Source organism: Xyrauchen texanus, chromosome 25, assembly GCF_025860055.1.
Source record: "Xyrauchen texanus isolate HMW12.3.18 chromosome 25, RBS_HiC_50CHRs, whole genome shotgun sequence".
Classification (NCBI taxonomy): domain Eukaryota; kingdom Metazoa; phylum Chordata; class Actinopteri; order Cypriniformes; family Catostomidae; genus Xyrauchen; species Xyrauchen texanus.
In genome coordinates this window covers 3,296,464-3,311,463 of record NC_068300.1, presented here as the reverse complement: position 1 = coordinate 3,311,463, position 15,000 = coordinate 3,296,464, and the positions used below count along the sequence as shown (strand labels likewise).

The window sequence follows — 15,000 nt, the reverse complement described above, 5'->3', positions numbered from 1 at the left end:
TGTGTGTGTGTGATGCGTGTGTGTGTGTATGTATGTGTATGTGTGTGTGTGTGTGTGTGTGTGTGTGTGTGTGTGTGTGTGTGTGTGTGTGTGTGTGTGTGTGCGTGTTTTTGTGATTTACGAGGACAATTTTGTAAGTTACAAACTGGTAATTACAAGGTTATTATGCTATAAATGTGATTTATGAGGACATTTCTAGTGTCCCCATAATTCAAATCGCTTATAAATCATACTAAACAATGTTTTATTGAAAATGTAAAAATGCAGAAAGTTTTCTGTGAGGGTTAGGTTTAGGGGTAGGGTTAGGTTTAGGGGATAGAATATAAAGTTTATACAGTATAAAAACCATTATGTCTATGGAAAGTCCTCATAATGATAGGTAGACCAACATGTGTGAGTGTGTGTGTGTGTGTGTGTGTGTGTGTGTGTGTGTGTGTGTGAGTGTGTAAGTGTGTGTGTGAGTGTGTGTATGTGTGTGTGTGTGTGTGTGTGAGTGTGTGTATAAGTGGGTGTGTGTGTGTGTGTATGTGGGTGTGTGTGTGTATGTATGTATGTGTGTAGTGTAAGTGTGTGTGTGTGCGTGTGTATGTACGTGTGTATGTGTAAGTGTGTGTGTGTGTGTGTGTAAAAAACAACAGTGGCATTTAAAGAGTTAAAATCCTGAAAATGATTGAATATTTGGTAGTTTTGATCAGGACTGATGTTTGGCTAAAAAAATAACTACTTGAAAGTGGAAAATAAAATTAATATATAATATTATTATAGAAGTTCTTTGACATTTTTGTCCTCGAAGGAGTTCTGAGTAACTTTTTTAAATGGATACACAAGGGTTAAAGCACCGCGCTGAGCTTAATGCTCGCGTGCTTAAAACAGGCCCCAGAATTATTTCAACACTTTAATTCTTGGTTTGAGCTTCATTTCTATCTTTGAGAATCATCTGAAAATAATTAGGGACATCAAGTGAACTTTGATGATTTTAAACCCCCAAACAATCATGACAGTTTCTCAGAGTGATGTGACAGGAGGATCTCTGGGTCCTCACTTCAGGTCCTGGTGGTCCCGGAGGCCCCTGTGGTCCCGGTTCCCCCGTTTTCCCCTTTCACAGAAGGAAAAATCAACAATAAATATAAACACACATGAGGGTAAGTACAGAGAGAATTCTCATAGTTATTGCTTTAATGTTAGGCCAGAGGATATGCGCAGGGCGCCAGCGGTCTTACGGGTGGTCCAGCTTTTCCACGTGGTCCTGGTGGTCCTGGATTACCGGCTGTTCCCTAAAGGAACAACACAAACAAAACACAAAGTCTCATCAAATACATATGACATCCATGTACAGTATGTGGATAGGTCTTATGAAACACTGTTGGAAAGATGACGTCCTGCAGTATGACATATTGTTTTAATAAATATATTTGCCAATACTGTTGAATCATTATAAATGCAGCTTTATGAGCTCATACAGAGAAATAGTGACCAGTTACAGGACCTACAATATATACCGGCCTGATCTCATGAATACTACACGAATACTACACTTTAGCATTTATGTCATTACGCGGTTCATTCCACGGTTCATTCTGCGGTTCATTCCGCAGTTCAGTACGTTTTGTCTTTAATTTCGAGGTTCATTACGTTTTGTCTTTAATTTCGAGGTTCATTATGCGGGTTAATTTCGCGGTTCATTCCGCGGTTCTTTTCAGGCTCATTTCGCGGTTCATTACGCCGTTCATTACGCCGTTCATTACGCGGTCCATTTCGCGGTTCATTACGCGGTTCATTTCGCGGTTCATTTCGAGGTTCATTATGCGGTTAATTTCGCGGTTCATTCCGCGGTTCTTTTCAGGCTCATTACGCGGTCCATTTCGCGGTCCATTACGCGGTTCATTTCGCGGTTCATTACGCGGTTCATTACGCGCTTCATTTCGAGGTTCATTATGCGGTTAATTACGCGGTTCATTACGTTCATTACCGTTCATTACGTGGTTCATTACGCTGTTCAGTATTTAAAGGTTGATACTCTATCGAGTTTTAAATCAACAACACAGACCTCCATACCATAAACCTTAAACTTAACTGATAGTGTCGGAAAAAGCTAATGTGAAGCGCAGTTAGCGTCATTTTGTGGTGCTTATTCAACACTTTATACACACTCAATCTTGTGAAAATTATGCAACTGTAGGGACATTTTTGAAAAAAAGGCAAAATCCGGTTCATTACGCGTATCACGGAAGTTTTGAGGTTGAATGTCCACTGTGTGGCGCCAAAAGTGAATTAAATGATGTCCCAAACAGTTGAGGTTTTTAAGGGTTAACACTCTATCGGGACTTAAATCAACAAAAGCAACCTCCCTACCCTAAAGCTAACCGTTAGCGTCAGAAAAAGCAAATGTGAGATGAAAAATGTAATTCCCGTTATATTGTGGTGTTACTATGACACTTTCGGCTCACGGGTCGACTACGTGTGCTCTTCAGGACTCGTACCGGCTCCATTACATCACAAGTGCAACGCTCTATCAGTCGAGCAACAGCGCAATCTGATCGCACTTCGAACAAACTTGTCAATGTAGTCGGTTGTGTAATGCAAACGTTAAAATGAGTCATGCGCGACAGTAAACGTGTTTAGATGTCATCAGATAACATTGCTGATAATTTGCCATTTTACTTGCGATATGTGAGTGAATAAAAGTCGATCGTTGTTGTAGGCCTCTAGTGTTCATTTCACCAAGCGTACAACGAGCCACGTAAAAACCATTTCTCAAACTATGTGATTCTATGAGACCAGGCTGCTCTGTACTTATTCATTCATATATATTTATGTTAGTATATGGTATATAAAGCGTTGCTCGTAACGTCTATTTTCTTGCCACTCACCTTGTACGCCCTGGAAACCGGTTTCTCCGGGTTCACCCCTAAATCCAGGTTCCCCCTAGGTCATTCAGCATCACAGAGATTATAGAATAAAGACGCACACAAAATAATATACACCACCAACATTTTACATCCAAAACGTAAATATACACAGAGAATGCTCGCTGACGATGACGCTTATGTATGGGTGTTTCTCAACCATTGCTCCACTAGTGACCCGTGGCGTGATTGCACTGGCTCTTCAGAATGCATTATTCATTTATTTACTAATAGAGGAAGGTACTTAAAGCTTGAGAACTGCTGGATTATCAGGGAAAGTCAAGTCAAACTTTATTTATAGAGCACATTTAAAACAACAGGAGTTACTGTCCAATTCATGGCATGCAAGTCCATTTTCCCCAACCCAAAAAAAACCCAATAGCGAAGGAATTAACATGTTCGCTGCAATAAAATAAATATTTAAATCACCTTATCACCTTTCAATCCAGGCGGCCCCACCCCTCCGGTCAGGCCCTGCCAATGAGACAACAAGCAGAGGAGGCGTGTCTTCAGCGTCCAGCCAATAAGGTTAAAGACAACACTGTTTGAGTCGTAATGCGAGCGGACGTTACCTGAGGTCCCACAATTCCAGGAAATCCACGGGGTCCTTCGGGCCCCACATCACCCTGAGACGGCGAAAGAACAACAGAGAGTTTAGCATAGCCAAAAACGGTTTTAATAGACCTCAGAATGGATTTATGAATGAATGAACGACTGTATGTTGCACTTTCCACCCGATCCGAAACAAATGTTTGGTAATTTATGGGAAATATAAATGTAACAAATCAATCCTTGATCCCAGAATGCGCGAGTTAGCCCCGACAGAGCAACAGCTAACTTTAGGCTAAACTATCAACCCTGTTATCCGTTCTGATGCTCTTTACAGGGACTGAAAAGGAACTGTTTTTCATTTCGGAACATTCGGAGCAAAAACTGTATTTTTCCGCTCCAGTGGACCAAATGGTTTTCCGGTTAGAACAAAATTAAAGAACGGTTAATAATGTTCGTTTTAAAGTGACGGTACTCTTTGCTAAGGGGTGCACGAAATACCAACTGCAGCTCTGCCAGATCTCGCAAGAGAAAATAAGCTCCTCCCCTCACCAACATCAGTGAAAATAAGCCCCTCCCTTCACCGAAATCAGTGAAAATAAGCCCATCCCCTCACCAAAATCAGTGAAAATAAGCCCCTCCCTTCACCAAAATCAGTGAAAATAAGCCCCTCCCTTCACCAAAATCAGTGAAAATAAGCCCCTCCCTTCACCGAAATCAGTGAAAATAAGCCCATCCCCTCACTAAAAGCAGTGAAAATAAGCCCCTCCCTTCACCAAAATCAGTGAAAATAAGCCCCTCCCTTCACCAAAATCAGTGAAAATAAGCCCATCCCCCTCAGCAACATCAGTGAATATAAGCTCCTCCCCTCACCAAAATCAGTGAAAATAAGCCCCTCCCTTCACCAAAATCAGTGAAAATAAGACCCTCCCTTCACCAAAATCAGTGAATATAAGCTCCTCCCCTCACCAGAATCAGTGAATATAAGCTCCTCCCCTCACCAAAATCAGTGAATATAAGCTCCTCCCCTCACCAAAATCAGTGAAAATAAGCCCATCCCCCTCAGCAACATCAGTGAATATAAGCTCCTCCCCTCACCAAAATCAGTGAATATAAGCTCCTCCCCTCACCAACATCAGTGAAAATAAGCTCCTCCCCTCACCAAAATCAGTGAAAATAAGCCCCTCCCTTCACCAAAATCAGTGAATATAAGCTCCTCCTCTCACCAACATCAGTGAAAATAAGCCCCTCCCTTCATCAAAATCAGTGAATATAAGCTCCTCCCCTCACCAACATCAGTGAAAATAAGCCCCTCCCTTCACCAAAATCAGTGAATATAAGCTCCTCCCCTCACCAACATCAGTGAAAATAAGCCCCTCCCTTCATCAAAATCAGTGAATATAAGCTCCTCCCCTCACCAAAATCAGTGAAAATAAGCCCCTCCCTTCACCAAAATCAGTGAATATAAGCTCCTCCTCTCACCAACATCAGTGAAAATAAGCCCCTCCCTTCATCAAAATCAGTGAATATAAGCTCCTCCCCTCACCAAAATCAGTGAAAATAAGCCCCTCCCTTCACCAAAATCAGTGAATATAACCTCCTCCTCTCACCAACATCAGTGAAAATAAGCCCCTCCCTTCACCAAAATCAGTGAATATAACCTCCTCCTCTCACCAACATCAGTGAAAATAAGCCCCTCCCTTCACCAAAATCAGTGAACATAAGCTCCTCCCCTCACCAACATCAGTGAAAATAAGCCCCTCCCTTCACCAAAATCAGTGAAAAAAAGCTCCTCCCCTCACCAAAATCAGTGAAAATATTTCATTTGAATGTATTTATAACAGAATTGTATTAATTATAATAAATGTATTTATAATACAATTCTAAATATTTGGCTAATTTAATTTTGGTTGTTTTTTTAGTCATCAGCATTTCTGAAGCTTATTCTATATTATTTTATTCATTTTTTAACTTCTGTGTTGATATATTCTATATTTTGTTATTTTATGTTGTTTTTAAATAGTCGCATTTCTGAAGCTTATTTTAGTTTAATTGAACTTCATTATAATTCAATTTTACTGTTTATATTTGACTGATTTATTTTTGTCGCTTTTAAATGGACTGCGTTTCTGAAGTTCATTTTATTCGATTTTGTATTTAATTATAATATAATTGTAGAAATCTGCAGCGTTTAACAGTTTCTGGTTATACTTTGATCCCTGTTTGTGGAAACTGTCATAAACTCTGAACATTCAGTTAATAAATATTCATTTGTCAGACAGAATTGCTTTACTGAATAATTAATCACAGATCTCACACAGTGACGGACATGAAATGAAAACTTTGAGGACGTTTCCAAACCACCCGTCAAATGCATCAGGACGTTACTCGACAGGAATGTTCAGTAGGATAATGAGGAGTGCTGGTGGTGTAGTGGTCTAACGCACATAACTGGTAATCAGAAGGTTGCTGGTTCGATCCCCACAGCCACCACCATTGTGTCCTTGAGCAAGACACATTTTATCAATGATATACGCTTCTATCGAAGTCATCAGTCCACGTAAATTCTTTTGAAGTTAAAGAATAAAGGAAAACTTCTGGTGAAGAACTACATTACCCATAATCACGAAGAGAAAGATCCACCAATCAGAGAAGAGCTCTGCGACGCTCACTCCCACGAGTCAACGCTCTCAAAATACTTAAGTATTCATATATTTATCAAAAAACATCAAATATAGTTTTTTTTATACTTATCATCAAATACTTTTTATATTTATCCATAATTATAATTTAATCACGTCATTCGCAATGCATCATGGGATTGTAGTTCATTCCCCATTAACGACAGTAAGTACAGTCTTGCATCTTCGTCTTTTTGTCTGATTTTTTCAAAACTTTTTTGCTTCAAATCAAAGTTTGTAATGTTGTGGCTGTTGTTTCCGTGATTGATTTGATTGACATCTGACAATGCTGTTGTAAACTATAGCAGGTTTAACACATGAACAGTGTGATGTGATTAATGTCGGGTGTACTATTGAAAGGAAGTAAATTGCACGACTATTTACACTGAAAAATTGCTTAATATGTGTTTGACAGTTTGATCTCATGAAATCTCCGTGTGGAAGTCATGACTCCTGTCCTATATTCGGCCGACACATCCCGGAACAGCAGCAAACACATCATGAAAAAACATTAGGAAAACCGTCAGGAATATCTGCCTCACTTCAGACTGACACATCCTTCTTAAATCATCCCGTATGACATCACAACAGCGCTGGACGCTTCTGTTCTGTGTTTGACATCTCTGTCCAGAGTTTTAAAAGACTCTTGTGGTTGAGGATCTAACCCTGCTGCTGAACGTTATTGTACATGTGAAATGATTCATTCTGCAAACACACAATTTAAAGACCGCAGAGACCCTCAGAAACCTCAGACTAACGTAACGTACACAACGCAATATCCAGACCTGAGTAAAACCCTGTCCCTAAAGCGATTCACAACACCAAGACTTCTAAAAAGAGTTTTTCACAAGGACAGTTTTATGATTAGAATTTAAAAATGTGTTAAAATGTGTTTTATTTATTTTGAAAAGAAGTAGATGGGGTGCTGAATATGGTTCAATAGAGTTTATAGGACAGATGTGGTCGTTTGACATAATATAATGCAAAAAAACAAAAACTATCCCAACATCCCTAATTGTTGCTCTTTACTGGCAGTAATGAAATGTGTTTAATTAGCACGTCTACTTTCATCAGGATGAAACTTTCATAGCTGTCCGTCTACTGAACACTAACTAACTAAATGCTAACTGCATTTCAAAAAAAAAAAAAAAAAAAAATAATTATTTACATTTCTTGTTGCACTTAAATCTGTTTTGTGTACTATTATGATGATAGTGAAACTTTGTAATATGGCACTTTTTGTACCACTGTCTCCCAAAGATGATTCGCTGATGTTCTTCCTCTTTTTTAAGTCGCTTTGGATAAAAGCGTCTGCCAAATGAATAAATGTAAATGTAAATGTAAATGTAAATTTCATTGGCTCTGTACCTGTACTCTGCACAATGACAATAACATTTAATCTAATACTGTCAAAGCACTGTCTGAAAGATAACTTTAAAGGATGGATGGAAAAGGGATAAATATATACAGTATATGGATGGATGGATGGATAGATGGAAATATAGATACAAATATAGATAGATAGATGATAGACAGACAGACGGACGGACGGATGGACGGATACTGTAGATGGATAGATGTATAGATAGATGGAAAGATGTATAGATACTGTAGATGGATGGATAGATATATGGATAGATAGATGGATGTATAGATACTGTAGATGGATGGTTAGACAGATAGATGTATAGATACTGTAGATAGATAGATGGATGGATAGATGTATAGATTGATGGATAGATAGATGTATAGACTGATGGATAGATAGATGTATAGATTGATAGATAGATGTATAGATTGATGGATGGATAGATGTATAGATTGATGGATAGATAGATGTATAGATTGATGGATAGATAGATGTATAGATTGATGGATAGATAGATGTATAGATTGATGGATAGATAGATGTATAGATTGATGGATAGATAGATGTATAGATTGATGGATAGATAGATGTATAGATTGATGGATAGATGTATAGATTGATGGATGGATGTATAGATTGATGGATAGATGTATAGATAGATGTATAGATTGATAGATAGATGTATAGATAGATGTATAGATTGATAGATAGATGTATAGATAGATGTATAGATAGATGTATAGATTGATAGATAGATGTATAGATAGATGTATAGATTGATGGATAGATGTATAGATTGATGGATAGATGTATAGATTGATGGATAGATGTATAGATTGATGGATAGATGTATAGATTGATGGATAGATGTATAGATTGATGGATGGATGTATAGATTGATGGATAGATGTATAGATTGATGGATGGATGTATAGATTGATGGATAGATGTATAGATTGATGGATAGATGTATAGATTGATAGATAGATGTATAGATTGATGGATGGATGTATAGATTGATGGATAGATGTATAGATTGATGGATGGATGTATATAGATTGATGGATGTATATATAGATTGATGGATAGATGTATAGATTGATGGATGGATGTATAGATTGATGGATAGATGTATAGATTGATGGATGGATGTATAGATTGATGGATAGATGTATATAGATTGATGGATGGATGTATATAGATTGATGGATAGATGTATATAGATTGATGGATGGATGTATATAGATTGATGGATAGATGTATAGATTGATGGATAGATGTATAGATTGATGGATGGATGTATAGATTGATGGATAGATGTATAGATTGATGGATAGATGTATATAGATTGATGGATAGATGTATAGATTGATGGATGGATGTATATAGATTGATGGATGGATGTATAGATTGATGGATGGATGTATATAGATTGATGGATAGATGTATAGATTGATGGATAGATGTATAGATTGATGGATGGATGTATAGATTGATGGATAGATGTATAGATTGATGGATGGATGTATATAGATTGATGGATGTATATATAGATTGATGGATAGATGTATAGATTGATGGATAGATGTATAGATTGATGGATGGATGTATATAGATTGATGGATGTATATATAGATTGATGGATAGATGTATAGATTGATGGATGGATGTATAGATTGATGGATGGATGTATATAGATTGATGGATAGATGTATAGATTGATGGATGGATGTATATAGATTGATGGATAGATGTATAGATTGATGGATGGATGTATATAGATTGATGGATGTATATATAGATTGATGGATAGATGTATAGATTGATGGATGGATGTATATAGATTGATGGATGTATATATAGATTGATGGATAGATGTATAGATTGATGGATGGATGTATATAGATTGATGGATAGATGTATAGATTGATGGATAGATGTATAGATTCTGTAGATGGATGGATATTTTCTGATCATTTTGAAAACACATATGAACCCATGTCAGAACATTCTTACAGTCTGTGCAGTTTGATGGATGTTGCTTGAAAGCTCTTGAGGAGTTACAGTCAGAAAGTTTAGTCTTGGCTTAAGGATAAAAAACAAATAATCTCTATAGAATATAAAAAACATTTTGTCATACTATTATAATTCATTATTGTCAGTACCGCAGGTGATGTTGACTGAATATGATCTGTACCTGAAATCAGAGAGACTCTGTTGAACTTTCTTCAACAGGACAGTTTCCTCGGTGGATCCAGCACAGAATGGGTGAACAGGGCAAAATATCGAAGCTCACATAATGCCTGAATGAGTCTCGTGTTTGCACAAATTCCTCTATTATCATAATTAAAGTTCTGTGTTTTTATGTACAAGTGTGTATGCAGACTCACTCTGAGGCCTGGGAATCCACTGCTGCCGGTCCCTCCGAGAGGCCCCTACAAAACACACAAATGACATGAGTAACCGTTGGTCGACCAATGGTAGACGGGGGTGTGTTCAGGAAAGCTGTTGTATGGTGACTCAATTGCTGAACTCTGTATATTCTTCACATTAACTTCATTCAATCAAGTCTCAAAGTCTTCTTAATTATCTCTTGAATACTTTATAAACGGTCTTAGCATGAGTAGCAATTATTGTTTGTTTTGATCCATACCTCATTTCCGTTCATTCCGGGCGCTCCCCTCTCACCCGCCTCACCAACAACACCCTGTTCAAAACCCAAACATCAGTGTCCGACACATTTCCAAACACTTCAGTCATCTCTCACACTGCTGTTGATATACATTCTATACATTGCTGAATGAGGTAACGTGTCTCCATGCCGCAATAAAACACACGTGCGCGGCGATCTGAACGCCTTGTTTGAGCGTGATCATAATAAACCGTGAGAAATCAAGCAAAGCTGCTTTTATCCATTTTTCCCCAAATAAATTTGAAATCAAACTCCAATTTTCCAACTTTCCCATTATTTATGTTATTATTAATATGAGTGTTTTGTAGGCTGAATAAAACGGGACGTATGCAAAGATGTAAATATGTGATTTACTACAATTACATTTGGTTGGGGGGGTCTGGGTATCTCAGCGAGTACTGACGCTAACTGTCACCTCTAGAGTCGCGAGTTTGAATCAGGGTGTGCTGAGTGACTCCAGTCAGGTCTCCTTAGCAACCAAATTGGCCCGGTTGCTAGGGAGGGTAGAGTCACATGGGGTAACCTCCTCGTGGTCACTATAATGTGGTTCTCGCTCTCGGTGGGGCGTGTGGTGAGTTGTGCCTGGATGTCGCGGAGAATAGCGTGAAGCCTCCACACGCGCTACGTCTCCAAGGTAACGCGTTCAGCGAGTCACGCGATAAGATGCGCGGATTGACGGTCTCAGACGCGGAGGCAGCTGAGACGAGACGGATTGAGGCGAGTCACTACGCCACCACGAGGACTTAGAGCATTGGGAATTGGGCATTAGATTATTAAAAATAATAATAATACTAATAATTACATTTGGTTAACGTAAACACAGTCCAGTTAACGAGTTGCTCATTCGATTACAATTACAAATAAATACTTTTTATTGAATAGGATTTAATGACATTGCTGTTGGTGTTTTATAAAAGTAATGAGACACTCAAAATAAATGAGGGATCCTCGAGATGGAAATGGTACATGAAATCAGAGAGACTCTGTTGAACTTGTGTGTGTGTGTGTGTGTGTGTGTGTGTGTGCATGTTTGAGGCCTTTGAACATCTTCCAGCGAGCTTTCATCCGCACACAAGACGCCTTCGATTAATCAGTCCTGCTCGACTGCGGGCACAGCGGCCAGCTGGCACGACCCGTGTTGTGATTTGAACACACTTGTTACAGTATGACTGAGCAGATTCTCAAGCCTCTCTGTGGGACACACTGAACACACCAACACAAATACAAACGTCCTGGAGCAGCTTTCAAGGGCTTGAGAAACGTTTAGAAGCATCTGTGAGAGTGAAGTATTGCCGACTCGTAACAGTGTGGAACCTCTTGATTGTTTCAGTAACGGTTACAATAAGGTTGTATTTGTTAACGGCATTATTTACGGTTTAATCTGGGATAATGTTAACGTTTGTAACAACATTAATGCACAATGAACAAACAATGAACAAACAATGAACACTATTTTTATAAATGAATCAATATTAATAAGTGCTGTTAAATATTGCTCATTGTTAGTTCATGATATCTGATGCTTTAACAGATCATTAGTGCGTTCATGTTCGGGTTCAGTACAAGTTAAGCTCAATCCACATGATGTTCATTACCACAGAAAGGTTCAAAGATTAAACTCATAATGGAAGTCAATGGGGCCAATTTTCTAAAGTGTTAAACATCAGAAATGTGAAGCTTATCATTTTATAAACGCCCTTACATTAAAATATGTGTATTATTTGAGCTGTAAAGTTGATTAAATCATTGTTTAGGGTTTGTTGACATCATCACTGCATCACGGAGTTGTATAATTGATCGTCAAGATGGCGGCGCGGTAGCACGCAGCGGCCACTCCGGATCCACAATGGTGCTATTTTTGTTAAAAAAGCCCGACTTTTGCAACACATGGACATCGGAGCAACCAGTGTTCGTGTCTACCATCGCCAGACACTACTCAAATATAAGACTCATGCAAAAACCAAGCTGCATGATGACCTGCAGGAGGCGCTACGCGTACTCGGCTTGCTGCGGAGACCAGGCCTCCAGCCCTCGGCGTCGCCTGATGCCGGTGGCCGGGGGAGAGGACGTCGTAAGCGGTGTGCGAGAAAGCGGAAGCGCGGAAAGAGGGCGGGGGTCCATGCTAGGCTAAAAACAAACCCTAGCCGGCCGGCTCTCCCGTCTATCCTGCTCTCAAATGTTTGCTCCCTGGACAATAAACTGGACTATATCCGACTCCAGCAGGCTACGCAGCGTGAGTTTAGAGACTGCTGCGTCTTTGTTTTCACGGAGACGTGGCTCAGCGACAGAGTTCCGGATGCCGCCATTCAGCTAGACGGGCTCGCCTCGTTTCGTGCCGACAGAAATACAGCTCTCTGCGGTAAGACTCGCGGTGGTGGCTTGTGTGTTTACATCAACACGGAATGGTGCAAGAACTCTATGCTAGTCTCTAGTTACTGTTCATCGCTGTTGGAGCTTGTGACTGTTAGATGCAGACCTTTTTATCTACCACGGGAATTCACCACTGTTTGCATAACCGGAGTTTACATTCCCCCAGCGCTAACGCTAAGGAAGCGCTCTGTGAACTGTATGGGGCTATGAGCGAACTGCAGAACGCTCACCCCGACGGACTGTTTATTGTCGCCGGAGATTTCAACCATGCAAATCTCAAGACAGTGCTCCCTAAATTCCATCAGTATGTGGACTTTGCAACGAGAGGGGCGAACGCGCTTGATCTTGTTTACACAAACATCCCAGGCGCGTACCGGGCGGAGCCCCGCCCCCACCTCGGCTACTCAGACCACATCTCTGTTATGTTAATTCCAGCATACAGACCGCTCGTCAGACGCACAAAACCGCTTCAGAAGCAGGTGAAAACCTGGCCAGCAGGAGCCATCTCTGCTCTTCAGGACTGTTTTGAGTGTACTGACTGGCACATGTTCAGGGAGGCTGCAACATATGGCGATTCTACCAACTTGGAGGAATACACAGCATCAGTGACCAGCTACATCAGCAAGTGCATTGATGATGTCACTTTCTCCAAGACCATCACCACACGCTCCAACCAGAAGCCGTGGATGACTGCGGAGGTGCGCACGCTGCTGAGGTCCCGAGACTCCGCCTTCAGAGCAGGCGATAAGGCAGCCCTAAGAACAGCTAGGGCCAAACTGTCACGGGCAATCAGAGAGGCAAAGCGCGCACACGCCCAGAGAATCCACAGTCACTTCCAGGACAGCGGTGACACGCGGCGCATGTGGCAGGGCATCCAGGCCATCACCAACTACAGGACAACATCAGTTGCCTGTGACAAAGATGCCTCCCTTCCAGATGCGCTGAACGACTTCTACGCTCGGTTTGAAGTGCAGAACGACGTGATGGCGAGGAAGTCCACCCCTCCTCCCAACGACCAGGTGCTCTGTCTTACCACGGCAGATGTGAGGAAAACTCTACGTAGAGTCAACCCACGGAAGGCTGCTGGACCAGACAACATTCCTGGCAGAGTGCTCAGAGGATGTGCAGACCAGCTAGCAGATGTTCTTACCGACATCTTCAACATCTCTCTGAGCAGCGCCGTTGTTCCAACGTGCTTCAAGGCCACCACCATCATCCCCATGCCAAAGAAGTCTTCAGTGTCCTGCCTCAACGACTACCGTCCCGTCGCACTTACACCCATCATCATGAAGTGCTTCGAGAGGCTCGTCATGAGGCAGATTAAGACCCAGCTGCCCCCTCACTAGACCCACTGCAGTTTGCGTATCGTTCAAACCGTTCAACGGACGATGCCATCACCACAACCCTCCATCTGGCCCTCACCCACCTAGACAATAAGGACTCATACGTTCGAATGCTGTTCATAGATTTCAGCTCAGCATTCAACACAATCATTCCCCAGCACCTGATTGGAAAGCTGAACCTGCTGGGCCTGGACACCTCCCTCTGCAACTGGATCCTGGACTTCCTGACTGGGAGACCTCAGTCAGTCCGGATCGGGAACAGCATCTCCACCACCACCACACTGAGCACTGGGGCCCCCCAGGGCTGTGTGCTCAGTCCACTGCTGTTCACTCTGCTGACTCACGACTGTGCAGCAATGCACAGCTCGAATCACATCATCAAGTTCGCCGATGACACGACCGTGGTGGGTCTCATCAGCAAGAACAACGAGTCAGCATACAGAGAGGAGGTGCAGCGGCTGACGAACTGGTGTAGAGCCAACAACCTGTCCCTGAATGTCGACAAAACAAAAGAGATGGTTGTTGACTTTAGGAGAGCACAAGGTGAACACACTCCGCTGAACATCGACGGCTCCTCTGTGGAGATCGTCAAGAGCACCAAATTTCTTGGTGTTCACCTGGCGGAGAACCTCACCTGGTCCCTCAACACCAGCTCTATCACCAAGAAAGCCCAGCAGCGTCTCTACTTTCTTCGAAGGCTGAGGAAAGCACATCTCCCAACCCCCATCCTCACTACATTCTATAGAGGGACTATTGAGAGCATCCTGAGCAGCTGCATCACTGCCTGGTTTGGGACTTGCACCGTTTCGGACCGCAAAGCCCTGCAGAGGATAGTGAGGACAGCTGAGAAGATCATTGGGGTCTCTCTTCCCTCCATCAAAGACATTTTCAAAAAACACTGTATCCGCAAAGCAACCAGCATTGTGGACGACCCCACACACCCCTCACACAAACTCTTTACCCTCCTCCCGTCTGGCAAGAGGTACCGAAGCATTCGGGCCCTCACGGCCAGACTGTGTAACAGCTTCTTCCCCCAAGCCATCAGACTTCTCAATACTCAGAGACTGGTTTGACACACACGTGTCCTGAG

At 41.4% G+C, this 15,000-nt stretch overlaps 1 protein-coding gene across 1 annotated transcript in view; it reads right to left on the bottom strand.

Moving 5' to 3' along the window:
* Positions 1-15,000, bottom strand: part of LOC127618931 (collagen alpha-1(XXIV) chain) — a 127,898-nt gene that overhangs the window by 55,015 nt on the left and 57,883 nt on the right. The window contains exons 13-19 of the mRNA XM_052091634.1: positions 10,159-10,212; positions 9,896-9,940; positions 3,479-3,532; positions 3,336-3,380; positions 2,871-2,925; positions 1,722-1,915; positions 1,221-1,274 (exon numbers count right to left, since the gene is read on the bottom strand). Coding sequence (XP_051947594.1) covers positions 1,221-1,274; positions 1,722-1,915; positions 2,871-2,925; positions 3,336-3,380; positions 3,479-3,532; positions 9,896-9,940; positions 10,159-10,212 — 501 coding nt within the window. The remainder of the gene's footprint in view (positions 1-1,220; positions 1,275-1,721; positions 1,916-2,870; positions 2,926-3,335; positions 3,381-3,478; positions 3,533-9,895; positions 9,941-10,158; positions 10,213-15,000) is intronic.